At 61.1% G+C, this 27,787-nt stretch overlaps 2 protein-coding genes across 3 annotated transcripts; one reads left to right on the top strand and one right to left on the bottom strand.

Annotated features, from left to right (window-relative positions):
- The first annotated feature begins 744 nt into the window (after window positions 1-744).
- Window positions 745-19,273, top strand: NOS3 (nitric oxide synthase 3). Its single transcript, XM_027538596.1, has 26 exons — window positions 745-948; window positions 2,248-2,365; window positions 2,667-2,815; window positions 3,036-3,198; window positions 4,535-4,626; window positions 4,722-4,863; window positions 5,364-5,503; window positions 5,594-5,768; window positions 6,463-6,564; window positions 7,051-7,245; window positions 7,355-7,428; window positions 7,607-7,751; window positions 8,002-8,106; window positions 10,746-10,813; window positions 11,238-11,354; window positions 11,474-11,648; window positions 13,724-13,856; window positions 13,997-14,075; window positions 14,337-14,524; window positions 15,087-15,259; window positions 15,561-15,771; window positions 15,882-15,969; window positions 16,988-17,109; window positions 17,888-18,036; window positions 18,367-18,561; window positions 18,681-19,273. The coding sequence occupies exons 1-26, from the start codon at window positions 791-793 to the stop codon at window positions 18,840-18,842; spliced, it is 3,618 nt and encodes a 1,205-aa protein (XP_027394397.1). The 5' UTR covers window positions 745-790; the 3' UTR covers window positions 18,843-19,273.
- On the bottom strand, window positions 17,213-27,153 carry ATG9B (autophagy related 9B). Of its 2 annotated transcripts, XR_003510646.1 has the most exons (16): window positions 26,514-27,153; window positions 26,315-26,358; window positions 26,107-26,171; window positions 25,823-25,984; window positions 25,138-25,279; window positions 22,844-23,598; window positions 22,525-22,678; window positions 22,211-22,390; window positions 21,271-21,507; window positions 20,976-21,109; window positions 20,727-20,823; window positions 20,403-20,529; window positions 20,175-20,317; window positions 19,877-20,018; window positions 18,377-18,691; window positions 17,213-18,071 (listed from the first exon to the last, which is right to left on the bottom strand). XR_003510646.1 is itself a non-coding variant. In XM_027538597.1 (14 exons), exons 1-13 carry the CDS (start codon window positions 27,061-27,063, stop codon window positions 20,190-20,192), a joined length of 2,775 nt encoding a protein of 924 aa, XP_027394398.1. In that variant the 3' UTR covers window positions 19,155-20,018; window positions 20,175-20,189. The 2 variants fall into 2 exon arrangements, 1 of the variants encoding a protein (XP_027394398.1); XM_027538597.1 differs by lacking the exons at window positions 17,213-18,071; window positions 18,377-18,691 and having other exon boundaries at window positions 19,155-20,018; window positions 26,514-27,063.
- Between the last annotated feature and the right edge of the window lie 634 nt (window positions 27,154-27,787).

Here is a 27,787-nt window from a genome sequence, read left to right as displayed (position 1 = left end):
TACCCCCCACCCCCACCCCGTGGGGAAGCATGCGTCACTGGATGACAGGGTGGGGGGTGGAGGCCCTGGATCGCAGCTTCCTGCCCTTTTGTGTCCCCCAACTTGAGTCACAGGGGGTGGCGGGGTGGGGCGGGGGTTCCAGGAAATAGGGGCCGGGAGGGAATGGAATACCCTAATGCCAGACCCAAGGACAAAGGGTCAGAGCGCCCTTGCTGGGCCTGTATCCCCAGGAACCCGAAAGGACTCAACAGTAGGAGTCCAGGAGTGCTTAGATGTCGGCAAGGTGGTCAAGCAGAGCCCTGGGGTAACCCTAGCAGTCCCTGTGGTCACTGAGAGCAAGGGACTTGTTGTCACCTGCTGCGGCCACAGTGCCCACCTTCTGCTTGACGCCTCAGGGTGAGGCAGCAAGGGCGAGGTGGAAGGCCTCCCTTCTGGTCAGACACCCCCACAGGGTTCTTTCGGGCACTCTGGCTAGCCCACCCCGCCATCCCACTTCACCCCAGTCCCTGCGCTCTGGCCCCAGGGTTCTGCCAGACACCTGGGTTCCCCCTTATCACCCTCCTTCTCAGAGCGGAACCCAGGCGTCTGGCGCTCCACCCTCTGGGCCAGCGGGCATGGAGCCGAGGCTCTGGAGCCTCCCGGCCGGGCTAGTTCCTGTCCCATTGTGTGTATGAGGGACGGGGCGGGGCGAGGGCCCCCTCCTACCGCCCCCTCCCCTTCCTAAGGAAAAGGCCCGAAGCTCTGCTGGGAGCCACAGAGCAGACGGAGGCCGCCCGTCCGCCCCAGCGACATGGGCAACTTGAAGAGTGTGGGCCAGGAGCCCGGGCCCCCCTGCGGCCTGGGGCTGGGGCTGGGCCTCGGGCTATGCGGCAAGCAGGGCCCAGCCTCCCCGGCACCTGAGCCCAGCCGGGCCCCCGCACCCGCCACCCCGCACGCGCCAGACCACAGGTGAGGGCCACGGAGGCCGGGGCACAGGTGGCAGGGTTGGGGCACGGCCGTTGAGGCCTGCAGGCTGGGCTGGGGAGGGTTGGAGCCTGCTTCCCACTCCAGAGAGCCAGGTGGCAGATGCCAAAGGCTCTCGGTGCAGACAGATCACCAAGGAGGCTCAGACCAGAGACCCGAATCGGGGCCAGCAAGCAGCAGGTGAAAGCTGAGGGCGAGGCTGCCAGCGTAGCAGGTGCGAGTGGCCAGGGTTTGAGGGCAGCTCAGCTACCAAGAGCTGTGTGACTCGAAACAACTTACTTAACCTCTCTGAACCTCCGTTTATATCAAATATGGACCGAGCGGTCCTTTACCCCTACGGGGTTGTTCTGAGTTGCTGGTTTACGGCAAGACTTCACACACAGCCGTGACGATTTAACGGGAATGGAAAGGAGCTGGGGAGAGAGAGGGTGAGGGACTGAGGCCATGGGGGAGAGACTGAGAGCCTTGGGAAGAACTGAGAGCACAGGGCAGCCAGGTCCCCCTTCCCCTCCTGCAGACCCCTCATCCCACTGGCCATCAACCCCAAAACTCAGCCTGCAGCCCCGGCCCCCAGCAGGGCCACCCTGCTCCCACCACCCACCTCCAGGGCAGAGGTCCCTGGGGACAAGGACCAGGTAGGGTGCCAGGCCAGGCAGGTGGCTCTGCGGGGAAGGGCTAGGGGCCAGAGGCCCTGAGCACCGGGCGCTCCGAGCCCCGAGGTCCTCCCTTCCTCCTCGAGGCTGGGCCAGCGGCTCTGGGAGGAAGTGATAAGGCCCGTTAGGCTTCCCTTCACACACACACTGCAGCCACTGTCAGGAGGGGCGTGAACTGGAGGGAAATCTGGGCCAGGAGTCTCCACCGGGGCTTCCTTAGGCTCATCCCCCTCCAGGCCAGCAAGGGCTCATGTCAGCCTCCGGGAGGATGTCCAGAGGAGGCCGTGGGGACCAGGACCAGCCTTGCGCCAGGGCCTCGGGATCCCAGCGCCACAGCCCCCATGGCTCCGGGTCTGGCTGAGAATCCAGGGTGGATGTGAGGTGGGCCTGGGTATAGAAGGGGCAGTTCAGCCCCTGGACAATCTTGACGTCCTCTGAGCCTCAGATCGCTCATCTGTACCCCCAGGGGAGGCAGGGGGCGATACCACCCACCTCCTAAAGCCGTAGTGGGTGCTGTGAGGAAAGGTGAGAAAGCATGTGGCAAGAAACGAGTCACGGGGCTCCTGACGCGGCCAGAGAGGTCTCTGGGACACTCCTTGAGGGTCCCGTGCTTCTCTCTCTCGTGACCCAGCCCAGCTCCCAACAGCCCCACGCTGACCCGGCCTCCGGAGGGGCCCAAGTTCCCTCGCGTGAAGAACTGGGAGCTGGGGAGCATCACCTACGACACTCTGTGCGCGCAGTCCCAACAGGTAAGGCCTGGAGCCCTGCCTGTGTCCCAGGTCAGGGTCCAGAGGGCTGAGGCCCGCCGTCCGGGAGGAACCGGAGGGGCTGAGGGACACGCTGGTGGGGTACTTTGTTCATTCTCAAGCCGCCCTAACCCAGCCCAACCTCCCGGCTGTTCCCGGCTGTTTGCTAAAGTCTTAGCTGGGAGCCACAGCCCCCAGCCCTCCCTGGAATCCCAGACTCTGCCTCCAGGCCCCAGCCCCATACCCCTCAACCCGCCATCAGCCCTGATCTGGTCCTGACCTTGGCTCTCCTCCACCGACCCAGGACGGGCCCTGCACTCCCAGGCGCTGCCTGGGCTCCCTGGTGTTGCCCCGGAAACTGCAGACCCGGCCCTCCCCGGGACCTCCACCCGCTGAGCAGCTGCTGAGCCAGGCCAGGGACTTCATCAACCAGTACTACAGCTCCATCAAGAGGTGAGACCCTCCCCTGAGCCCCTCCTTGTCCTACGGCTCAGGTCCTGCTGAGACCAAGAAGTGGGTGACACTTCCCTCAAGGCAGCTCCCATTCCCTCCCCCCATCCTGATACTACACGGGGGAGGGGGGGTCCTGAGCTCAACACCCGCCAACACTGCACCCCCCCTAAAAGGTCCTCCCCTGCCTACGACTTCCTCCTGCTCCCCTCTTCCTGCCTAGGAGCGGCTCCCAGGCTCACGAGGAGCGGCTTCAGGAGGTGGAGGCCGAGGTGGCATCCACGGGCACCTACCACCTCCGAGAGAGTGAGCTGGTGTTCGGGGCCAAGCAGGCCTGGCGCAATGCACCCCGCTGCGTGGGCCGCATCCAGTGGGGGAAGCTGCAGGTGTGGCCGGCCGGCAGGCACCCAGTGTGGGGGCCAGGGGATGTGGAAGAGAAAAAAGAGGGGTGTGACAAGCTCCCAAAGCTTCCTGGGGCAGGGGGGTGGTCCCAGTAATGCGGAGACCCCTGCCCATTCCCCCTAGAGACTAGCATCCTAGGAGAGCCCTCAGCCCAGGAGCCAACGGCTGGTTGTTAAGACCCACAGCAGTGCCCTGGCTGGGTGGGGAGAAACAGCCAGATGGGCAGAGGGGTGCACTGTGTAGGTGAGGGCAGCTGAGCAGTGATCCCTGGGGCAGGGGTGGAGTGGGGGGGGTGGTTGTCAGAGCAACAGAATCTTCCAGAAAAGGCCCTCACTTGCCCATCCCAGCCTCCTCACCCCAAACACTGCTCCCTCCCAGCACACACACCCCCCCCACCCCACCGGAGCCTCTGGCCCACACCCTCCTCCACACGCCCGCCACATGACTCACAGCCAGCCCGCCCTTGTTACTGGGACAGCCTGACCCATGGGGGAGCTGGGTCCATGACCTTGGCCTCCTTAGCAATAACTGGACACCAGAGAATTTGGAAGGAAGCCATGTGCCCTGTAAATCCCAAAGGAGTCCCAAATAAAATCAGAACGGTCCTGTCTGACTCTGGCACGACCCTGGAAGTTGGTCGAGGCTGCGGCTCAACTCTGAATCCATCAGAGATTTTGTATTTGACCCACCTTTGACCCCAGGCCTGCCGCCATCACCAACACGAGTCCCCTCCTCCCTGAAGCAGGAATCAGACCTCCCAGCCTCTGGGGCTTCCACCCCCCAATTAGGATGGCTCCTTCTAGCATCAGAATGCCAGGATGGGCAGGGTCCCCGGAGGCCACCTACTGCAGCCACCCCCATTCCCATCATCTGTGTGCCCAAGGAGGGTCAGAAGATGGAACGGGCTCACCCGCCTTTGCTTGAGCACCGTGAGAAACAAGGAACTCTCGCCACCTACACCCCGGGTGGCCTCACGGCCACGTGGTGGCCTTTCCCCAGTGATCAGTTTGGCAGTGACTGGGTCCCTCCTCTGTACCAGGGACCAAGTCAGCCTACAGGGATGGGGAGATACTCACCAGCATAAGGAATAGGCCAGGCTATGCTGGGTGTGTGGGGTGCAGGACAGGAAGGATCGATGTGGGGCCAAAGGGTCAGGGAGGCTGCCCAGAGAAGAAAGAGCCCTAGTTCACAGTTCTCGGCACCGCCAGCCTTCAAGGGCTGTGGTAAGGTTGTCAGTCCCTGCCCCACTTCCCTCCTTTCTCCTGGGGCTGCTGCTCAAGACCCACACCTCCCTCCTGTCTCCCTGCTGGGATGGCTCAGGTGTTTGATGCCCGGGACTGCAGCTCAGCACAGGAGATGTTCACCTACATCTGCAACCACATCAAGTACGCCACCAACCGCGGCAACCTTCGGTGAGTGCCTCCCTCCCTGTCGGCTCGAGACCCCACCCTGCCCCAGCGCGAGCCATGGACCCGGGCCCTAACCAGCTCTCGTCGTCCCCTATCAGCTCGGCCATCACAGTGTTCCCGCAGCGCGCCCCGGGCCGCGGAGACTTCCGGATCTGGAACAGCCAGCTGGTGCGCTACGCAGGCTACAGACAGCAGGATGGCTCTGTGCGTGGGGACCCAGCCAACGTGGAGATCACGGAGGTGGGCACAGGGAGAGGAGAAGGGGGACCCAGCAAACGAGGAGATCACGGAGGTGGGCACAGGGAGAAGAGAAGGGGGGACCTGCCAACATGGAGATCACGGAGGAGGGCATGGGGAGAGGAAAAGGGGGGACCCGCCAATGTGGAGACCATGGAGGTGGGCACAGAGAGAGGAGAAGGGGGGACCCGGCCAACGAGGAGATCATGGAGGTGGGCACGGGGAGAGGAGAAGGGGGACCCGGCCAACATGGAGACCGTGGGGGTGGGCACAGGGAGAGGAGAAGGGAGACCCGCCAACGTGGAGACCACGGAGGTGGGCACGGGGAGAGGAGATGGGAAAGCCAGCCAGTGAGGACTCTGGGAGGAGGCAGAAGGGTCCAATGGAAGAGCGGTCAGCGTAGCAGGGGGAGGAGACCTCACTGAGGCGAAGGAGGAAGGGGGCCCCTGAGCAGACTGCAAGGCTCGGCCCCCGAGACCCCGCTCCTGCCCCTCTCCCCCCAGCTCTGCATCCAGCACGGCTGGACCCCCGGAAACGGCCGCTTCGACGTGCTGCCCCTGCTGCTCCAGGCCCCAGACGAGGCTCCAGAGCTCTTTGTTCTGCCCCCCGAGCTGGTCCTTGAAGTGCCCCTGGAGCACCCCACGTGAGCACAGAGGGGCTGGGGCAGGTGGAGGTGGGGTGGCCAGGCGGGTAAGGCTCTGCAGAGGCTGATCCCACGCCCTGATGCCCCCAGACTGGAGTGGTTCGCGGCCCTGGGCCTGCGATGGTATGCCCTCCCGGCCGTGTCCAACATGCTGCTGGAAATCGGGGGTCTGGAGTTCTCCGCGGCCCCCTTCAGCGGCTGGTACATGAGCACGGAGATTGGCACGCGGAACCTGTGTGACCCTCACCGCTACAATATCCTGGAGGTGAGGACCAGTGTGGCGGGGGTTAGGGGGGATGTACCGGATGTCAGTGACAGGGAGAAATCTGAACACGCCAGGTCCAGCCTGCCTGCTGAACTAGAACCGAAGGTCAGGGCAAAGGGGGTTCCCACGTGTGAAGATGTAGTTATTTTTCGGGGGATGGGGGCTGGAGCTTTCATCAGTTTCTCAAAGCACAAGTGTGCATCATGTGTCCTAAGTCGCTCAGTCATGTCTGATTATTGTGACCCCGTGGACTGTAGCCCACCAGCCTCCTCTGTCCATGGCATTCTCCAGGCAAGAATACTGAAGTGGATTGCCATGCCCTTCTCCGGGGGATCTTCCTGACCCAGGGAATGAACCCGCATCTCTTACGTCTCCTGCATTGGCAGGCAGATTCTTTACCACTAGTGCCGCCTGGGAAGCTCTCTCAAAGGGTATTTTGACGCAAAACATGTTAAAACCCATTTTAGAGATGAGAAATCAATGGGGCCGACAAGTCACTGGCGCCAGGGTCCCTTTCTGCCCTGAGGTGCCTTTGCAGGCAGGCACATGAATCAGCCCCCAGTGAAGCAGGCGGGCCTCCGGATGGCCACCCACGCACCCACACTCCCTCCCCTCATGAGTTAGAGACAGAGCTGTTCTCTGCCCACCCTCCCCCACCTCCATCCCAACCAATGCCGGGCACCCCTGCCCCCAGGATGTGGCCGTCTGCATGGACCTCGACACGCGGACCACCTCGTCCCTGTGGAAGGACAAGGCAGCCGTGGAGATCAACCTGGCTGTGCTGCACAGCTTTCAGGTACACAGGCCCCGACGAGCCAGGAGTGGGACTGGAAGAGAGGGAGGCACTTAGATGGTGGGCTCTGAGCACCTAGGCCGCTGGTCCCAGTACAGGAACCCAGCCGACTGGCGCATGCCTGGTAATTGTGGTCCCCAGGGGCCTTCCGGGCTTCGCACTTTAGGGGACCCACTGGATTCTGCAAACTCTAATTCTAGGATCGAGTATTATAATTTGAGGAAACTAGGGTTTGCCGAGGACTTCCGCGGGATCTCAAGAGCTTCGGCTATCTTGATGTGTGGGCTGGGGACAAGGTGGGCACACAGACGTCGGAGCTCAGAGCTGCTGCTTCTGCCGCTGACTTGGTAGCAGGACCACGTGTGCCCCAGGCAGGGGTGACACTGGCTCCGGGAAGGCCGTGCATGTTAGGTTTGGGGTGAGTGGCCGAAGTGCGGGTCTGTGGGCTGGGCCTCAGCCTGGCCCCACCCTTTCCCTCCCTCTCCCCAGCTCGCCAAGGTGACCATCGTGGACCACCACGCCGCCACGGTGTCCTTCATGAAGCACCTGGACAACGAGCAGAAGGCCAGGGGGGGCTGCCCCGCCGACTGGGCCTGGATCGTGCCCCCCATCTCAGGCAGCCTCACGCCCGTCTTCCACCAGGAGATGGTCAACTACATCCTGTCCCCTGCCTTCCGCTACCAGGTACCCACCCCACCCTCCACGGGCTCCTGCCCACTCCTCCAGGGGCCTCCGACCTCCCTTTCTTCTCTCCTCTCCCCGATCACTCCCGCCCCTCCTCATCCCCCTACAGCCAGACCCCTGGAAAGGGAGCGCGACCAAGGGCGCCGGCATCACCAGGAAGAAGACCTTTAAGGAAGTGGCCAAGTAGGTGCCTCCCCCCGCCGGGTGGGGGGCTGCCCTTCCCCCACACCCCAGGGGACCGCCCCACCCCCATCAGTGGTCTGGGCACACCACCCCTGCAAACCCACCAAGACCCTGCTCTTATGGGGAGGCCCTTGGCTCTGTGCGCCTGGGACCCCCTTCATCCCCTCCTCGCCCACAGCGCGGTGAAGATCTCTGCCTCACTCATGGGCACCCTGATGGCCAAGCGAGTGAAAGCAACCATCCTGTACGCCTCTGAGACCGGCCGGGCCCAGAGCTACGCTCAGCAGCTGGGGAGGCTCTTCCGGAAGGCCTTCGATCCCCGGGTAGGGCTGAGCCCAGCAGGCAAGGGTCTGAAAAGAAGTGGTGGTGGTGGTGGGGTGTCCTGGCCCTATCCTCATTCACACGCTGGAGGACGGGAGAGGGTCACAGTCAGGGCCCACGAAGAGTCCGGGACCCTCAGGGACTCAGGGATCAGGTGAGGGCCTGAGCCTCGCCCTGCAAGGAGGACTAGAGTGAAACAGACCGGGGCAGTGGGCCTGGGTCCCCAGGACTCCATCTTCTCCCTGCCTGCAGGTCCTGTGCATGGATGAGTATGACGTGGTGTCCCTGGAGCACGAGGCGCTGGTGCTGGTGGTGACCAGCACCTTTGGGAATGGCGATCCCCCGGAGAATGGAGAGGTGAGGCCTGCCAGGGAAGGGGGCACCTGGCAATAAGGGAGACTCAAAACTGAGTGCGGCTGGGCAGCAGCCTGAGTCCGAGTCCCTTCCACTATCAGAGCAAGCGTTTCACACTTGGGAGGCACTTCCTGACTGGTCAGGCATTGACAGATGGGAAAGGCGGCAGCTAAAGTGAGATCTCAGCTTTTTGTCTTTTCTTCCTTTCTTAACAAAAGAAAAGACCACTGCTCGGATGCTAACAGAAATTAGGTAACCTCACTTTCTGAACGGATCTTGAAAGAAACCAACTGGAGTAGAGTCCCACGGGCCAGATGACTGACTGTTAGCCCTCGCCTTCCCTGCTTCCCGGTCGCGGCAGCCTCCAGCTGCACTCCTTTCTGGAGCTCTTGTCTGCTTCTGCTTTTAGACGTCTTCCCACTTACACCTCAAGTCCCCTAGAGCAGGACGCCCAGAGGGCTTCTCCCCCACCACGCTGCCCCTTCGGTCCTGCGTCCAACCTCGCTTCTAAAGGAAAACACACTCACCAGCTGTTTCTAGAGTGAGAGTCATGTTTGCATCCGTGGGACCCACGATCCTATTGAGACAGAGAACATTACCAGCACTTAGAAAGGCCCCTAGTCAACTCCTCGAGTCAATCCACTTCCCAGTCTCCCCACCAAAGGCGACCCCCGTCCTGATTCCTGTCGCCTGCGTTAGAAGGTCACGGAAGGGGGGCACGCGGTGTCTAGCTTCTTTCACCCACCCCACTTGGGAGGCTTATCTCGCTGCTGGACGATTCAGTGGTTCATTCCTGTCCACCTCGGGGGCGTGAACAGTTTATTTCTCTGCTCCCCTGCTGACAGACACCTGGGCTGTTTTCCAGCGCTTGGTATTGTGGATAAAGCTATTATGAACAGTTTTGTACGAGGCTTTTGTGGCCTTATGTTTTCATTTATCTTGGATAAATACCTAGGAGTGAAACTGTTGGGTCACTGGGTAGACCTATGTCTAACTTTGAAACTGCCCAATGGCCAAACCAATTTGAACTGCACCCTTAAATTCCGTGCATTTCAACGTATGTACATTTTTACCTCAAATTCTTTTTCTAATGGAGGAAACCTAGGAATCTGCCCCATAGAAAATGGCATATATTTACTAACGACATGAACAAGAATATTAATAGCAGCCTCCTCATGGTATCCCCGCACTGGAAACAATTCAAATGACTCTCAGTCATAAATGGGAAAAATACATCGTGGTCTATTCAAACACAACGCAGCAACGAGGGTGAACAAATTACAACCACACACAACGAAACAGATGATCTCAGACATCACATACGAGTGGGAAAGAAGCCAGACACGAAGAATCAGACCATCAGACTCACTTTGTACCAAGTTTAGAAACAGGGAGGACACATCTCTGGTGTTTTAATCAGGAGAGCGGGTGGTGACCCCAGGGCAGGAGGTGGGGACCTGGTGACGTCTAGGACGCTGGTGACGTTTCTTGATGGGATGCTGACTACACAGGTAGGTTCAGTTTGTGAAAAGCTATAAAGCTGGGCGTTTTATAACATGGGTGCTTTTCTGTGGGTACATTATACTTCAAGATAATGTTCAGAAAATAAAATTAAAGTAGCGCATGTTAATTGTGGAGAACTTGTAGACCCACCACCTAAATGCATCTGCAGCGAATCCCGGGATGTTATGGCCTTGCTGTGGTTTGTTTTTTCCTGTGCAAAGGTTGGCATGTGTAGTTCTAAGCTGTTTCCTTGGCAGCACGTGATAACGGCTTAGCTTTCTAGAAGGTGTTAGCGCCGCTAGTGTTCAGGACAATACAGGGAGACTGAGAGCTGTTTTCCACCTATCAAATTGGCTGAAACATTACGGAGTGGTCACCTCCAGCGTGGACAGGATCCTGGAGGACAATCTGATGACCCATTGAGTTTTCAAATCCTGGCTCAGAAAGTCCACGTCCAAGGACTACCCTCCTGAAATATGCAGAGAAGGAAGCAGGCACACATGAGTGTTTGAGCATTGTTCGTAGACCATCCAGATGTCCCTGTCAGAGGGAGATCTCATACGTAATGGTACCTACAAATGATGGGGTGCTGGGTCGTCATTTAAAAGACTGAGGTCAGTGTTGGTGTGTGGACATGAAGGACACCCATGATAGGTTATTGGCAAAAAGCAGGTAAGCATAATATGGTCCCATTTTCACTCAAAAGGAAAACTAGGGACTTCCCTGGCAGTCCAGTGGTTAGGACACGGTGCCTTCACCTTGGGGGACCCTAGGTTCAACCCCTGGTTGAGGAATTAAGATCCCACAAACTGCATGGCATGGCCAAATAAATAAATAAACTTTAAATACAGACATATATTAAGCACAATGAAAAAGGGGCTAGAAAGTGTAACAGCTGTCCGTGGTACACCTGCTCTGATGGATGAGACTGGAGGGAAGAGAAGGGTAGGGTTTCTGTTTTATTACTTGACACACTTCTGTAATGTTTTCCAAAAGCCCATACCTCTTTTTGTTTTTGTTCAAAACAAGTTAAAAATTAAAATCATAACTAATGGTAACAGGGACTGCTCCAGTGCAGTATGAGCGTAAGTCTGAAATAAAACAAAACTAATCACGATGCTAACACTTGCCCTCACCAGAGTTTTGCAGCTGCCCTGATGGAGATGTCGGGGCCCTACAACAGCTCCCCACGGCCGGAACAGCACAAGTGAGCGGGGCGGGGGTTGGGGTGGGGCGGAAGGGAGGAGGAGTGAGGGAAGGGGGAGGAAGGGAGGCATTTGGAGACACAAAAGGAAAGAGGGCTCTGGGCTGCAAGTCAGCCTCCCAACAAGCTGGAGGAAGCTGAGCGCAGGCCTGAGCCCCCCCACCTCGCCGCAGCCTCAGGACACCCTCTTGCTTGTGACGCACCCACTTTCAGTCCTGGGACTCTGAGGGGCCCGTCTCCTGCAGAGAGAGGAGGGGAGGCGGGGCCTAGGGCTCAGGGACCCTTGGACATGGACCCTTAGCCAGGAAACCAAGCCGCCCCCCACCCAGCACCATGGAGGCAGAGCCCCTGAAGCTGCCCCCGGGCGGTGTTCAGGCCCAGATGGGTCTCCTCCCCTGTGACACCCTTGTCCCCTCATCTCCTGCAGGAGTTACAAGATCCGCTTCAACAGCGTCTCCTGCTCAGACCCGCTGGTGTCCTCCTGGCGGCGGAAGAGAAAGGAGTCCAGCAACACAGACAGCGCGGGGGCCCTGGGGACCCTCAGGTCCGGGGGGCCTCGGCGAGGGGGGCTCTGCTGGTTGCGGGGGGGTGGGGGGCGGCGAGCTGCCTGGGCACCAGGGGCGAGGACGAGGGGATCTGCCCTGACGGCTCCCGGTACCCCAGGTTCTGTGTGTTCGGACTGGGCTCCCGGGCGTACCCCCACTTCTGCGCCTTCGCGCGAGCGGTGGACACCCGGCTGGAAGAGCTTGGAGGGGAGCGGCTGCTGCAGCTGGGCCAGGGCGATGAGCTCTGCGGCCAGGAAGAGGCCTTCCGTGGTTGGGCAAAGGCGGCATTCCAGGTGAGCTCCCCCACTCCTGCCACCCCTCCAACTCCAATGCTGACTCCTTCCATCCACCCCCAGACCTGCCACATGGAGGAGGCTGGGGCCTCACCGATGCCCTGACTCTTTGGGTTCTCCGGCCCCTTCCAGCTCCTCCAAAATCCACCCTTATATTTCACCCCACTGCACAGCCAGACCTTCTGGCTGAGTCCTGAGTAGTAATGATAGACATGGCCCTGACGGCGCCGGAAGCAGCAGCCAGGGCCCCAGCAGGCAGGCGGCTGCCTTGGGCAGGCACAGAGGCACAGGTCGCTCCCTCTCCCGGATGGGTGCAGGGGAGAGGGTGCAGGGGAGAGGATGCACGGCAGGATGAAGGGAAAAGGGAAGACAGAGGCAAGGGCTGAAGCTGCGAAACTACAGGAAGTCAGGGGCCAGACAGGCTTGGGATGGTGCCTGGGCCGGAGGGGGTTCCTGGGCTAGGGGAGAACAAGGCGGGACTTTCTCAGCCTGGACTTCCTCCAGAGCAGCTCTGCCTGGTCTGGGGACCACTCCTGGAGCTGGGGGCGGGGGGTTCCTTCTCCCAGTCCTGACACGGCTCAGGACACTGCTGGCCCCACCAGGGTTCCCAAGGTTGAGCTCAGCAGGCCTGGACTGATGGCCGAGGAGGAGGGCTCCACAGGAGGAGGGGTAGGGAGGGCCAGCCAGCACAGATGGAGGCTTTGCTGGGGAGTAGAGTGTTAGTCGCTCAGTCGTGTCTGACTCTTTGCAACCCCATGGACTGGAGCCCGCCAGGCTCCTCTCTCCATGGGATTTCCCAGGCAAGAATTCAAGAGTGGGTAGCCATTCCCTTCTCCAGGGGATCTTCCTGACCCGGGGATGGAACCCAGGTCTCCTGCATTGCAGGCAGATTCTTTACCATCTGAGCCACCAGGGAAGCCCTCGCTGGAGAGGAGAAGAGGGAATGGAAAACAGGAGTAAAGAATCCAGACAAAAGGAAGCGACAGGAAGCTGGGAGCGCGAGGAGAGAAGGCGGGGAGCAGGCATGAGGCTGGCGGACAGTGCTTAGAAACACAGGGCTGACGGGAGGGGCATCCAGACAGAAGCAGGAAGGCTCTGAGCTGACCAGGGTGGGAGCAGAGCGGGGTAGGAAGGAAGGGAGGGGGCCAAGGAAGGAAGGAAGAGATATAAGACATTACACACACAAAAGAAAGATTAACAGGACTGGCGATACGGGTGGGAGGGGAGGCGGCAGCCAATCCTGGATGAGCCGTAGGTTTCACGCTAAGGGACAGGCTAAGTGGTTTGCCAGGCTTGCGCCTGAGCAGAAACAAATAGGATACACACCCTCCCAGGGTCCTGCCCCAGGCCCCGCCCCCCTGCAGCCCCTGGTGTGCGGTGCAGACCAGCCAGAGACCCCTCCCATTCTGCGCCCATTCCAGGACCACTTAAGGGCTTTACTTAAGCTTCTCATTTCATCTGCAGCAGACTCTAAGGAGGTGTGTAAAGACTGGGAAACGGAGGCTTGCAAGCTGTTAGTCTAGGAATCCCTGGGCTTCCCCGGTGGCTCAGATGGTAAAGCGGCTGCCTACAAAGTGGGAGATCTGGGTTCGATCCCTGGGTCAGGAAGATCCCCTGGAGAAGGAAATGGCAACCCACTCCAGTATCGTTGCCTGGAAAACCCAATGGCAGGAGGAGCCTGGGAGAAGCCTGGTAGGCTCCAGTCCATGGGGTCGCAGAGGGTCAGACACGACTGAGCAACTTCACTTTCTTTCACTTTCAGTCTAGGAATCAGACTGTGACCTTGGGTCTGAACACACAGATGCCCTCGCTGAGGGCTACTTACTGTGTGCAAGGAGTTCTGTGCCTCTTGTAACATGAGATTAACACTCACCAGGTTAACTACTGAGTGGGTGTGACACAAATACATGCAAAATAGTAGCCAGCACAGCGGCACCAAGTGGGCTGAAGGACAAGGTGCCGTCAGCCTCTGTTTCGGGGAGGTGGCAAGGATCCAACGAGCCCTTCATCAGCCCAGCTCGTCTGAGCTCCCTGCTGCTCCGGCTGGTCCTCAACACTCACCTCCTCACCCCCAGGCCTCCTGCGAGACGTTCTGCGTTGGGGAGGAGGCCAAGGCTGCTGCCCAGGACATCTTCAGCCCCAAACGGAGCTGGAAACGCCAGAGGTACCGGCTGAGCGCCCAGGCCGAGGGCCTCCAGCTGCTGCCAGGTGGGGCCTGATGTCACCCCAACCCTGCTGGCCCTCTGGGCTCCGGCGGGGCCCAGGACCCACTGACTCGGGGGCCAGGCCTGAGTCCCTGGCTCGGGTTCAGTCTCATCTGCTCCCCTCCCCACCCCCTCACTCCTCAGGCCTGATCCACGTGCACAGACGGAAGATGTTTCAGGCCACAGTCCTCTCGGTGGAAAATCTGCAAAGCAGCAAGTCCACGTGAGGAGGGCCACCCCCAACCCCCACCCACCCACCCCTGCTTCCCCAGACCCCAGCACCCCCAACCCCCACCCACCCACCCTCGCTTCCCCAGACCCCAGCACCCCCAACCCCCACCACCCACCCCCGCTTCCCCAGACCCCAGCACCCCCCATCCCCGCTTCCCCAGACCCCAGCACCCCCCACCCCCGCTTCCCCAGACCCCAGCACCCGCCTCCTCGCCCCCAGCCCTCCTGTAACTTCCCCCTCTCCCCACCCCAGCCGGGCCACCATCCTGGTGCGCCTGGACACTGCAGGCCAGGAGGGGCTGCAGTACCAGCCGGGGGACCACATAGGCATCTGCCCGCCCAACCGGCCGGGCCTGGTGGAGGCGCTGCTGAGCCGCGTGGAGGACCCGCCACCGCCCACCGAGTCTGTGGCTGTGGAGCAGCTGGAGAAAGGCAGCCCAGGTGAGGGGCCGTCTAGGGAGCGGGGGGTGGGGGGCCAGCGAGGGCCGCTCCATCCCTCTGGCCCCAGGGTCCCCTCAGGGTCAGGACCCGATGGAAGGCTGCTGCAGCCCCCACTCGCAGCCACTGTGCTATCTCCATGGATTGAAGCTCCTTTGTCAGAACCCCCCCCGAGCCCCCACAAAAGGCCACCCCTCCCTCTGGGCCCGTCCCCATCCCCAGCTGTCTAGCCTGCTCTGCCTTCTGCTGCCCCCGGGCCTGGAGTTACAATAAGATGAGTGGGGGAGTGGCAGGGGCCCAGACCAACCCAATCCAGCAGGGCCCTCGAACACACACACACATACACACAACCAGACCAACCCAATCCAGCAGGGCCCTCGAATATACACACAAGGACTACCCAGACAGGCCCACCACCACTGTCCAAGGGCCAGCCGTCCAATGACACCATAAGGTGTGGTCAGTCCCCACGTCCTCCCCAGAGAAGCATCCGTCGCCCCGGACAAGGCGGGCCCAGCGTGGCCCCCATCCTCTGAGCGTCTCTTCGTGCCCCCCACACCCCCAGGCGGCCCTCCTCCCAGCTGGGTGCGGGACCCACGGCTGCCCCCGTGCACGCTGCGCCAGGCTCTCACCTTCTTCCTGGACATCACCTCCCCACCCAGCCCCCGGCTTCTCCGACTGCTCAGCACCCTGGCCGAAGAACCCAGCGAGCAGCAGGAGCTTGAGACCCTCAGTCAGGTCGGGAGCCCCCCACCCCCACCCCAACCCCTGCCCCCGGTGGGGCAGCAGGGGCCCTTGACACAGGATGAGCTGCGGGGAGGGGGACTTCCAGCGAAAGTCTGCCCCCAACTCTGGAGTTCCTATTCATCTCTGAATTCTCTGGCCTTAAAGAGGCACGCGGAAGGTGCTGGAGAAATGTTTGTGGCCCCAACTGAGGAGCAAGAAGCCCCCCTACCAGGAGGCTCAGCTCAGGAGGGGTCAGGAAGGGAAGTTGACAGGAGGCAGGTGCCAAGCTCACTGCTGCCCCCCACCCCGCCAGGACCCCCGGCGCTACGAGGAGTGGAAGTGGTTCCGCTGCCCCACGCTGCTGGAGGTGCTGGAGCAGTTCCCGTCCGTGGCGCTGCCCGCCCCGCTGCTCCTCACCCAGCTGCCCCTGCTGCAGCCCCGGTACTACTCTGTCAGCTCGGCCCCCAACGCCCACCCCGGAGAGGTCCACCTCACAGTGGCCGTGCTGGCGTACAGGACCCAAGGTGAGGCAGGGGAGGGGGGACGGGGCCGGGACCCCGCAGTGACCCCCGGGGCAGGGTGCGGGGGTGCGGGTCCCTCACCGGTGGCCCTCTCCCTCCTCCCCACCCCCTAGATGGGCTGGGCCCCCTACACTACGGGGTCTGCTCCACATGGCTGAGCCAGCTCAAGACTGGAGACCCCGTGCCCTGCTTCATCAGGGGGTGAGTGAGCACTGCGGGGGGGCGGGGGGAGCGGTGGGCGCACGGGAGGGCACGGGGAAGAGGAGGGCGTCTGTCCAAGCTGGGATGGACAGAGCGCCACGCGGACGGCTGAGGACAGATGGACAGGCCGGCTGCACAGGGGGAAGGGGAGAAGCCTTGGTGGAGCCTGTGAGTGAGAGCAGGCAGGCCCCACCTAACCCAACCAGGAAGGGGCATCCCGTTAAGCTACTCACTTCACAACTCTGGCTTAGCTTTGGGCCTCTCACTGATTCGGACTTCAGGTCCTACCTTGAAGCTGCAGCTCCCAGGAACAGGCTGGGATCCTACCCCAGCAGGCCGTCCCTTTTAGAAGGTGTACCGTGTCCCTCCCTACATCCCTGGGGTCCCTCGGATGTTGGCAGGCAGGCACCTGGGAACTGTGCTCCACCCGCCTTTAGTCTGGGGAGAACTAGTTAGCTCACCATAATGTCACTAAGGACTCAAGGGAAAGGGAAGGATCTCAGGACACCCTTCCATCCCTGCTGTGTCCAGAAGTCTTGCCCCATCCAGCACCCAGGAGCTGGAGGCCTAAGGCGGCACAAGCAAGAGTTCCCAGGATGCAACAGCCAGGCCCAGTGACCCGAACCCATCCAGCAGGCCAAATTACAAATAAACTGCCCATCTAGTGAACACATACCAAATGCCGATATTGAGGCTGTGGTTTCAAATACACTCAGTGAACCCATTATGAACCAAAAGGCTGTCTGCCCTTCCCTTCCCCATGCTTTCTATATCTCCTAAACTGAGACATCAAAACGTTCTTCAGTTCAAACTTGAGCTTTACTTCCTTTGACGCAACCTCCAGAAACTACAGGTCCAGACAGTCTCTGCCAATATGGAAAGTTCTTTTACTAAACACACCATGCTCACTATAAGCTAGACCCAAACAGGTTAAGTTCTCCTCTCCACCCTGCCAAGGTTGGTAAGAGTGGGGGGTCTGGGGGGACAAAGGGGGCCTGACGGAGGGTGTCTTGGCCAGGGCTCCCTCCTTCCGGCTGCCGCCTGACCCCTACGTGCCCTGCATCCTCGTGGGCCCTGGCACTGGCATCGCCCCCTTCCGGGGATTTTGGCAGGAGAGGCTGCATGACATTGAGAGCAAAGGTGAGGCTGGGGCCCAAGGGAATGACTGGAAGGCAGGAGGGAGTCACACAATTTAGGTGGACCAAGGGGCAGGGCGCTGAAAGGCAGGAAACAGGGCAAGAAACAGGTCTCCAAAGGTGAAGTTTATTAGACCGGGGGGTGGGGGGAACCCCCTAGAGACAAGAGCAGTGCCCTGTTGGTCTGGCTTCCTAGTGCCTAGCACAAAGTAGCGTTGGATTGAATTAAGGAAAAAGGGAACCTGGAAGCCTGGAGAAGACAGGGCTGGAACTCAGAAGATGGAAACGCCCCAGGTGGACTCTGGACTGTGTCAGAGGTCAATGAAGTGTGTCTGAGATCCCAGGAAGCTGACGGGTGTTCAGATTGGGCGCTGGGTGCCCAGGGGAGCTGGCCAATCAAAAGAAAGGGGGCTCGTGACTAAGAGGAAGGCGCAGAGTGCAGAAGCTGAAGGTGTGGGAGAACGTGGGGTCCGAGCAGGGACGGCTGGTTGTCTCAGGCCTCAGGGTTACATGGTCCCAAGGGCACGGATTCTGAGTCAGAAGGCCCTGCTGTAGCAGTGTCACCACTGGCCATCCCGCCAGAGGGAAGTCACCACCTCCTGTGACCTTGGGCTTCTCTGTGAAAACATCCCTCTCCTAGAGGCCAAAGAGTGGAGAGTGGTGGTTTCTGCAGGAAAAGGTGGGCTGTCGGCCTGAGTGAGGGAAGCCAGTGGGAGGTGTCTCCGGAGCTGGGTCCCCCAGGAGGGCTTGGGGGCGCTCTCAAGCCACAGTGATGCCCGCAGGGCTGCAGCCCGCCCCCATGACCCTGGTGTTCGGCTGCCGCTGCTCCCAACTCGACCATCTCTACCGCGACGAGGTGCAGGACGCCCAGGAGCGCGGGGTGTTTGGCCGCGTCCTCACCGCCTTCTCCCGGGAACCTGACAGCCCCAAGGTGCGGGACCCTGAGGGTGCTGGGGTAACCCGAAGCTAGGGAGGGAGGAAGAACCGCCGTGCGCTCCAGCTGGGCTCTGAGACCCAGGCCGGCCCGGCCCACTCCGATCGACTCGTTGGGCTCCCTTTGGGTCCCACTCACCCTCGCCCAAGCCCCGCTCCTGCCTCCGCTCCGTCTCTCCAGACCCCAGCCCCGCGCACCTGGGCCCCACCTGGCACCCGGGGCATCTCTTGGCGCCCAAGACCCGCCCGCCCCCCCTCGCTCCCCTGGGGTCTGCCCTTACTCCGCGGGCCCCGCAGGGGTCCGCCCCTAATCCCGCCTCCCCTTCAGACCTACGTACAGGACATCCTGAGAACCGAGCTGGCTGCCGAGGTGCACCGCGTGCTGTGCCTCGAGCGGGGCCACATGTTTGTCTGCGGCGATGTCACTATGGCAACCAGCGTCCTGCAGACGGTGCAGCGCATCTTGGCGACAGAGGGCGACATGGAGCTGGACGAGGCGGGCGACGTCATCGGCGTGCTGCGGGTACGGAGGGGCGGGGGCGGGGCCATGTCCGGGCAGGGGCAGGGCCAGACGGGGGCCGGGCCGACTTCCGCTCCACACTTCCACCGGGGTTTTGATCCTTCGCGCTCTTTCCCTCCCAGGATCAGCAACGCTATCACGAGGACATTTTCGGCCTCACGCTGCGCACCCAGGAGGTGACAAGCCGTATACGTACCCAGAGCTTTTCCCTGCAGGAGCGGCATCTGCGGGGCGCGGTGCCCTGGGCCTTCGACCCGCCCGGCCCAGACACCCCCGGCCCCTGAGACCCCTTTGCTTCCCACTGCAGTTCCCGGAGAGAGGGGCTGTCATTCCACTATGGCTCTACCGCTGTCCTGTTGGCCTTTACCGGGACCGGCCACCTCTCCCTCCCCTCCCAAGGTGACTTCCCAGAGACTGTTGGATTCCCTGTACTATCTCATCCTCTCATCTCTAGGTCTGTTTCCCCACCCTAAGTCCATCTGGAAGACCCCTCCCAGCAGCGGTATTCCAGAGCCTACAGTCAGCCCTTTGGTGTTTAGGTGAATTTTAGATTCCCCTCGCCTCTCTCCGGAAGTATCTTATCTTGAAACCTGATCTCTAAATCATTCAAATATTTATTATTGAAGATTTACCATAAGAGACTGGACCAGAAGTTAGGAGACCTACTAAGATGCCTAAGCCAGTGCTGTCAATTACAGTTACAGAATAATGACAAGCTTTGTCTTTTAACTTGTGCACAAGGTGTGGGGGTGGTAACTCTTGGATGGAGGAGTCCTGTCCCACAGGCTCCTCTCTGACTCCTGCCCTGGAGAAACTTGGTTTCCAGCCAAGAGCAGGCAGTTCTCCAGTGTGGCTTCCCTGCTCTTGACGAGAAGCAGGGACAGCCCTGGCTGCCAGGCATGGGGAGTCCAGGGCTAAGGTCACAAAGATGAGCAGCACAGCCGTGAGCAAACTTGACTGCTGGTTCCCCACAGCAAGAGGAGCCACAGCCACTTTCTCAGACGTCACACCGCCGTGAACTCCAAACACATCAGGCCCCTCTAGTCTTTTCCGCTCACAGTCCCCATGCCCTTCCACCAGTCCCATGGGAACCTAAGGGCCAGATGAACCTGAGCACCTACTGCCTTTCAGGTCCCGTCCCCCATCGCTCCCTGATGTGTAGCTTGGCCTCTACCTTGGCCCTGCCCACCAGCATGAGGTCACTTGGTAACTTCTCCCCGGGCCACCACTCCAGGACCGACAGTTGTCCCTTAGCCCCTCCACGTGGGGACTGTCTCCAAGACGTGTTTCCTGAGGCCTTGGGAAGCTCCTCTCCTACCGTTCCTCTGTGCTCTGGGCGAGTTCGTCAATGACTCCCAAGTCCTGCCCAACTAAGCACTCGTGGGGGTCTTGAAAGAGGGCTTGGCGTGCCTTTCCACTCCACCTCGCCCGATCTCCTGTGACTGGAGAAGCCAGGGAGCCTGGGGGAGGAAAAGCTCTTGGCAGGCAGTCCAGGGGTTCAGGTTCCAGAGATGAACCCCCCGTCACCCCAAATTGCCACCACTCTTCCCGCCCCTCCAAGTCTGACACCACCCAATATCCTACCCATTCCTCCAGCCCCGTGAGACGATACTGACCCCCGAGGAGCCCACTCAGTCAGTGCTAGTAGCCTGGCCAGGCTCCTTCTGGGTGTCTGTGGGCTCCTGGAACCCTCCAGGAAACGAACTCTGGGTCCTCTGGGCACTCCACTGCTGTCTGGGGCTCGAGGCGGGACTGGAGCCTGGTGAGAAAGACCATGAGTTGGGAAATACCATGATGGCCGCAGCTCCCCAGCGTCTGTCCCCTGCACACCCTAACCGCCTCACCATCACTGGACCAGCATGGCTTCTCCTCATCTGGAGAGAGGGTCTGTGGGGGGCTGGGCCAGGCCCGGGACAGCGGGGAGGCTGAGGCCTCGCCCCACAGTTCCTGCTGCTGCTGCTGCTGATGGAGCTAGGAAGGGAGAAGATGAGAGGCCTCCCTCCTGTCCCGGTGTGAGGCTCAGCCCCAGGCCAGGTGCAGAGGCTGTCGACACCTCCTCCCCCAGCTCCTGTTGACTAAACTCCTTACACTCCAGCCCCCTCCACACTCTCCCCTTTGTTCAGCTGCCTCCTCCCTCCCCGTCTCTTTTTGGCACCCCCTCTGCTCACCTGGTGCAGGTAGATGGCATGGAGACTCATCTCAGCAGATGCAAGCTCTGGGAGCTGGGCCAGCTTCTGGCCCCCAGTGCCTCCCGGGGACACACAGCTAGAACAGAGGGCGCCATGAAGACACGCACAATCCCCCAGGGAGAGCCTGGCTTCAACTCCCCTTCCACATCACCCCCCACTCCAGTGCCCCTTCTCCTGGAGGATCAGCCCCACCCCTTGTTCCCGGCATCTCAGGCCCCCACCCCTCACCTTGAGTCCTGGGTAATTCGGGAAAGGGAGGCCAGGAGGCTGGCCGTGGCTGCGGCCGGGCAGGGGGCTGTGGGGCTGAGGTCTTGAGGCGGCCGGAGGGGCTGCACCAAGAGGTTGGCCAGGAAGGCCTCCGGCTGGGAGCGAGAGGAGAGAGGGTCCGGAGAGAGGACAGAGGAGAGGGAGGAGGTCTGGGAAGGCAGGAGAGCAGACGGCACCAGCGAGCAGGCTAATAAAGGGGTGAGGCCGAGGGTGGTGGGGACGGGGGAGCAGACGGGCAGGCCCGGCTCCGACTCACCAGAGGGGAGGGAGAGTTGCCGAGGGTCCCGGGGGCAGGGGGGCTGCGCAGCGAGCTGGCGCCCCAGGAGGCTGCGTCTTGCTGCACCCGGCCTCGCAGGTGTCCCAGGAACTTGGAGCTGTGGCCTGGGGGGCGCCATTGTGGGTGAACCAGGGAGAACCTCATCAAGGAGAGTTCCGTCTTCCCATCCTCAGCGCGCTGAGACAGTGAGGCCTCGGTCTGTCCCTCGGAGAGCCACTAAAAGGAACGATGGCCCTTCACGTGCTGCCAAGATCGTGCAGTACAGCTTGCAGGATCTCAGATCCCCGGCCAGGGATTGAACCGGGGGCCCTGGTAGTGAAAGCGCTGAAGCCTGACCACTAGGCCACCAGGGAACTCCAGCCAACTCCACTTGGATAGCTGTGGTGGGGGCCTCGTGGGGTAGGCAGGACAGGAAACACTAACCCAGGGCGAAAGGATGGAGGCCACAAGGGGATGAGTTCAAGATCAACCAAAAAAAACACAGCCGGAGGGCAGGACCCGGGTCCAGACCCAGCGCTAGCGTAGGACATGGGCTTAGTGTTTTGCCGGCCCATGCACACTGGCTACCACTACTGGCCTGACAGCCTTGGTCAGGAAACCCATCTGTACCCCAGTCCCATCCACTGACCGAGCCGTTTCTCTCCGGTGGTCTGTGCTCCCATTTACTGGTGTGTGATGGTGCTGGGCACCCTCTTAGGGCTCTCCACCTGTCATCTCACGTGACCCTCCTAAGAGCCCCAAGCACTGGCTAGTCATTGCCGGCATTTGAGAAATGAGGGCTCAGGAAAGTGACGTGAGGAGCTCGAGGTTGCAGGTGCCAAGCAGTGAAGGTGGGGGTGGAACCCAGTTCTGCTTCCAGTGAGGCAAGCCAACGCCTACCCAACCTACCTACCCAGCACCTCCGGGGACAGGCTCTCACCTGCGGGTGGCCGTGCCGCTTCACGTCCATAAGGGCAAAGGAGCAGATGTCGCCGACCCCAGCCACATCCACAGTAAAGTGCCGAAAGAAGTCGATAATCTCCAAGGCTCGGGGCCGAAACCAGAAGATCAGAAACAAGGGGGTGAGGACAGGGGACAGGAGCTCCTCCACCAGGGAGACCTGGAGAAAGCAGGCCCGAGGCCGAGAAGGGCTTGCTGAGGGCAACCTCCAACCCCGTCACTCCGGGGGCCCACCCCCAGACCCCGGCGGGCAGCCAAAATGCCCCGCAGCGCCGCTTCCGGCGTGACCCTCACAGCTCGGTATTGCAACAGCCGCGCCATCTGCCTGTAAGAGCTGGTCCTGCCGGCAGGGCCGGTCTCCTCGGGAAGGTAGTGCATGTGGGCCAAGGCCGCCTGCAGCAAGAGCTGCGGCGAACGGCCTTGGCCTTGCTCATCCGGAATGAAAGACCTAGAGGGCGGGATCGGGGTGGGGAAAGAAGGGGGCCTGCGGTTCAGAGGATGTGCGGGGGTGGGGTGGGGGTACACTAGCGGGGTGGGGAGAGGGAGGGGTGCGCGGAGGCTCCGACCCAGGACCGAGGAAAAGGGCCCCCTTCCCGGCTCTCTGCCATCGCACCTGGCCACGGTGGCCGCGATCCCGAGCGCGGTCATGGCGGTGAGCACGTGCTCCACGGCGAGCACGTCCTCGTCGTACACGGTGAGCACGAGCAGCGCAGCTAAGGGCGCGCCGGCGAAGAAGACGAGCTGGCGGGCCAGCAGCGCCAGCAGGGGCGCGGGGGGCGCGGCGGCGCGCAGGAAGGCGGCGGCCGGGCGGTAGGCGCGGGCCAGGCGCGCGCGCAGCTCGTGCGGCAGCTCGTTGAAGTGGCGCAGCTGCAGGCGGGCCAGGCGGGACCAGCGGCGAGTCCCCAGCGCGCCGGGCTCGCGCCGCAGCAGCTCGGCGTGGCTGTAGAAGGCTTGCAGCACCTGCCAGGCCAGCACCAGCGGGCTCAGCGCCAGGTTCGCGGCCGCCAGCAGTAACACCGTGCGCCGCCAGCGCGCGGCCAGGGCGGCGCGCCGGTCGCCGCGCTTGTAGGAGTCCGGCAGCTCCCAGCCGCCGCGGAAGAGCGAGAAGGGCCCGCGGAAGAGCAGCAGGTCGACGTTGAGCGCCAGGCCGCGGCTGAGGAAGGCCGCGCCGCCGCCCCAGGGCAGCGCGGCGCGGGCAGGCAGCAGCCCCTTGTTGGCCAGCGCCACCTGGTAGTTGGTGTAGCGCAGTATGCGGTGGTGGACATCCAGCTCCGTCAGCGGCCTCGGCTGCACGCACAGCCCCCCGCTCCTCTGCAGCGCCAGGAGGCGAGACTGCACCTCTGCCCAGGGCACCGAGCTGAGCTCCTCCTGCGGAGAGCCGACAGCTGAAGCCAGCGCCCCCGACCCCTCTCCATCGCGATGCCCACCCTCCGCGTGGCCAGAGCGGCATCCCGGCGTGCCCTCCCCGCCGGCCTCACCCGGGCCCTCCCGCCGGAAACCCACCGCCTTTCACGGCCGCCCCTTCGCCCTCCTCTCTTTGCCACCTACCAGGGGCACCTCATCCTCGGTCTGGGCACCTTCCCAGGCCCTTGCCCCTCCTGGGCCAGGAGTCACGTGCTCGCCAGGGACCCCCCACCCCCACCCCCCGCGCCATAAGCTAAACTCCATAGGTATATGAGCTCGGCCCCTTCCAAGCAGATCTTCCAGACACGCCCCCTCCCCGTCCTGGCAGCCCTACAGGCACAAGGCACACCACAGCTGGAGGTAACAAGGCGATCACTCTTTCTCCTTCCTAGGGTGCCAGCCAGCCGGGCGCAGAAGCCGCACAAGCTTTTACCTCGGCATGCTTGGAGACCCCACCCCCACCCTCATCCCCTCCATCAGATTTATCTTCCTAAGGCAGTGGCCACATCCCCATCTGGGGCAGGGGGAGGCCGTCAGATCTCACTTGCTGCTCAGCTGCAAAACTCATTTTAGCCCAGTTTCACCCAGCTTCCCCAGCCCAGCTTAGTCACGTCCCTCCAGGCCAGCCTCTCCAGTCCATCCCAGGGTCTCCCCTACCTCTGAAAGGAAGCAGAGAAGAGAAGAAAGAAGGAAGAAGAAAGAGAAGGGGTCAGATGCCTTCCTGGAGGAGCAGTGGTCCAGCTCCCGACGTTCCCTGCGTCTGTCCCCAGCCCTCTGCTGTGGCTCGGGCTCCCCTACTCAAGGGGGCTTTCGGAGGACCTCTCCCCTTTGCTGCACTGGAGGGCAGGGTTCTGGACTTCTGAGGGGAGCAAGGGAAGTTGACTGCTGAAGGTAGCCTTTGTGCTGTGCCTTAGAGAAAGAATTAAGTACAGAGGCAGATGGAGTGAGACCAAGAGGAGGAGGGGAGAGCGAAGTGTGGCCAGGAACAGTGAAGGGGCCCACGAAGTAGCTTCCTGCAAAGAGAAGCCAGAAAGGGGGGTGGGCCCCCCGGACAGGGGCCTGAACACTCAGTGGCAAGCTGGTAGGTCAGTCTCCTCATCGCTGCCGGAGATGCTCACTGCTCCCCCCCTCCACCCCTTTCCTTCATGGGGCCTGGAACACCATCTCACCTCCTATCCTTCCCAGCCAGGTCTCAGTCCTTCCTGCTCTGTAAAACCACCCCTCTAAATCCCCATCATCTGGACCACAGGCACGTGGCTGTACATATCTTCCATAACTATCTGCATCAACTAAGAGCCACAACAGTAAGGACCTCAGGTTCTAACGGGTGGTACTCCACTTCCTAGCGTTATTTGGGGCTAAGCCTAGGTAGGTGTGTCACAAAGGTCTTCTGCCCTCTTTGCAGGGGCTCCTCCTGTCCGCACAGCCCGCCACTCCTCCCTATCCTCTGCCCCCCACCCACCCGACATGGCACCCCTCCACAGACACGCTCATCCAACTCACCGGGGGGATGTGCAGGGCCTCCCTGTAAAACACCTGGATGTCCCAGTAGCTGAAGAGGTTGCAGACCGAGCGAAGCAGCTGGAACAGCCAGAAGGCAGCAGCCAGGATCAGCAGGAAGACCAGGAGGGGGCTGGAGCAGATCCTGTGTGAGGCGAGACAGACAGCAGAGACAAAGTAGGGCCCCATAGCAAGGGAGACCAGTCTTGAGGAACGATGGAGGTCAGGGAGAGGGGGCCCTTCCAGACCAGCGATTCTCAGAGTGTGGGTCCTAGAGGTCCCCTGACTCTTGTGTCTGCAAGGTCAGAACTTTTCAGCTAATATTCAGGTTTTCTGCCATTTTCATTCTCATTCTCCCAAGAGTATCCAGTAGACTTTTCCAGAGTCTATGTGACATCATGTTCACAGACGGGATGTGTGTTCCTACATTCATAGATTTTAAAGCCGTTCTTGGCTTTGACGTCTAACAAGGTAAATGCAGATAGGATGCTCAGAACAAAAGCCCCTGGGAGTTGGTTCTCAACAAACATTAAGTGTATTAAAGGTGTATGCTCCACCAACATTAAGTGGATTAAAGGTGTCTTCAAACCACAACCTCGGAGAATGGATGATCTAGACCAAGGAACAAAAGGAGGGGAGGCTTTGTGTTGGTCTCCCCCAGCCCCTGCCCCCGCTGGCTTTCACTCACCGCTGGGCACACTGGGAGGAGGGTAGGACAGCGTCCGACAAGGTCACTTTGCTATGGAGTGGCTCAGGTCGTGTTCGGTTACTCAGTTGGTTGGCAAAGAGAACACTGTAATCCACGCAACGAAGGAGGAAGGTTGTGAAGGTGACGATGAAAATGAATTGTCTGGGACGAGAGGAAGAGCAGTGCTCAAGCCTGAAGGCTGAGTGGGCTCCTGCCCCAGGCCCCAGGCCCCAGGCCCACCGAGTCGGTTAGCCCCTCCTGCTGGGCCCCTGGGCACATCTCACCCCAGCTGGAAGACATCCTCCAGCAGGATACAGGTAAAGCCATTCCTCTGGTGGTAGCTGTAGATGTGGCCGCAAGTCAAGAAGTCAGCCTGAAGCCTGATGGGCTTTTCCTGAGGATGCCTCCTGATTCCCACCAAGTCCCCAGCCCACAGCACCCATCCCCCTGCCTGCCGTGCCCCTTCTGCCAGGCTGCGCACAGAAAGGATATCTTGGTGAAGAAGCTGTCCAGGTTCTGGATGTGGTGCCAGGAGCCTGGGCACAAAAGGGAGAGCATTGGGGCGTGGCACTCACCTGACTCCATGCCCTCAAGCTGCTGCCAGAGGCCCAGCCAGGGGCGGGGTTGGGGGGAGGGGGTGGGCAACCCTAGAGCCTCCAGGGCCTCCCCAGCCCCACACCCACCCGCTCACCTCGGAGCCCTTCCGGCACATGAAGCAGGGGCTGCTGCTCCTCCCCATGGAGGGGTGAATCTTGGGACCCCTCGGGGTCACCATCCTCCAGCTGCTCATAATCCTGCTCGGGGATCAGAGGGCCTATCCGCAGCCCAGGAGAGTCCTGGGGGCATCGGCGTGGGGGAGGGGGAGTCCCCGAGGCCGGGGGAGGGGCAGAGTGGGAACCCCAGAGAGGGGGAGCAGAGACGGGTGTCATCAAGGGCTGGGGCTGCACTGGGGGTGTGGCTGGGGTGGGGAGGGCACTGTGGCAAGGCTGAGAAGCCCCTGGGGCCTGCACCGCTGGGCAGGGGAGCCCCGAGGCTGAAGGAGAAGCTGAGGAAGGGGCCCTTCTTGTGGGAGGGACAGGGGACAGAGAGAAGAAGGAGACCCTCCCGGCCCCAGGTCCCCGACAGGGAGGAGGAGGAAGAGGAGGCAGTGGCGTGGGGAGGAGGGGCACAGATCCAGGCCCCAGGTCTCCCCACCGCCCCAACCGCCCCCTGGTCCCCCCCAAGCCCATTCGCCTCACCATCAGGCCAGCGGCTTCTCCTGAAAGCTCAGAAGGATGGGAGCTGCTGCCGTCTCCGCAGAGGGCTGCGTTGCTGAGCGGGGACTTTGACAACTAGGACGGCTGACAACAACAGCTCATGACTCAGTGGGGGCGGCCTCAGGCGTCCCAACTCGCAGGCACCAGTCCAACCACTCACACCCCTTCCAGGGCAACCTGCGGCCAAACCTCTTAGGGCTCCACCTCCACACCTGGCCAGGCAGGAGCTGCAGAGGTCGGAAGGAGATCCCCACAGTCCCACCTTCAGACCTCCAGGGGATTTAAAGCCGAGGCCAGAGAGCAGCAGCCAAAGCAAAGGCAAAAAGAATCCTATTAAAGATGCTAGAGCTATGGGGCCAGGACAATACTGTACATCTTTGGTTTCTTAATACCTAATCTCAAAACAAAACAAAACTTCTCTCTCCTCCCTACATACACACACACAGAATGATCAGCAGAGAAACACTTTGAAACCAAAAAGAAAAGAAAAATGTGTGCATGTTTTGTTGTTATGACGGTACTAAAGAAGGGAAGAGGGGAGACTGACATGGCAGTCGGGTCGGGGGAAACTGAGGACAGGAGAGAACTGAAGAGAGAGGAGGGGGTTCTTTTGGATATGAGATGGTTTTGGGAGCTTTTACAGTAGGAAAGTGTGGTTCTTGAAGCTCCATTATGTTTACTGATTCATCCTCTTGAAACCCTCTCCACC

The sequence above is a fragment of the Bos indicus x Bos taurus genome, chromosome 4 (assembly GCF_003369695.1).
Source record: "Bos indicus x Bos taurus breed Angus x Brahman F1 hybrid chromosome 4, Bos_hybrid_MaternalHap_v2.0, whole genome shotgun sequence".
Taxonomy (NCBI): Eukaryota; Metazoa; Chordata; class Mammalia; order Artiodactyla; family Bovidae; genus Bos; species Bos indicus x Bos taurus.
Note: the sequence above shows the minus strand (reverse complement) of the source record. Positions and strands in the feature narration are given on the sequence as shown.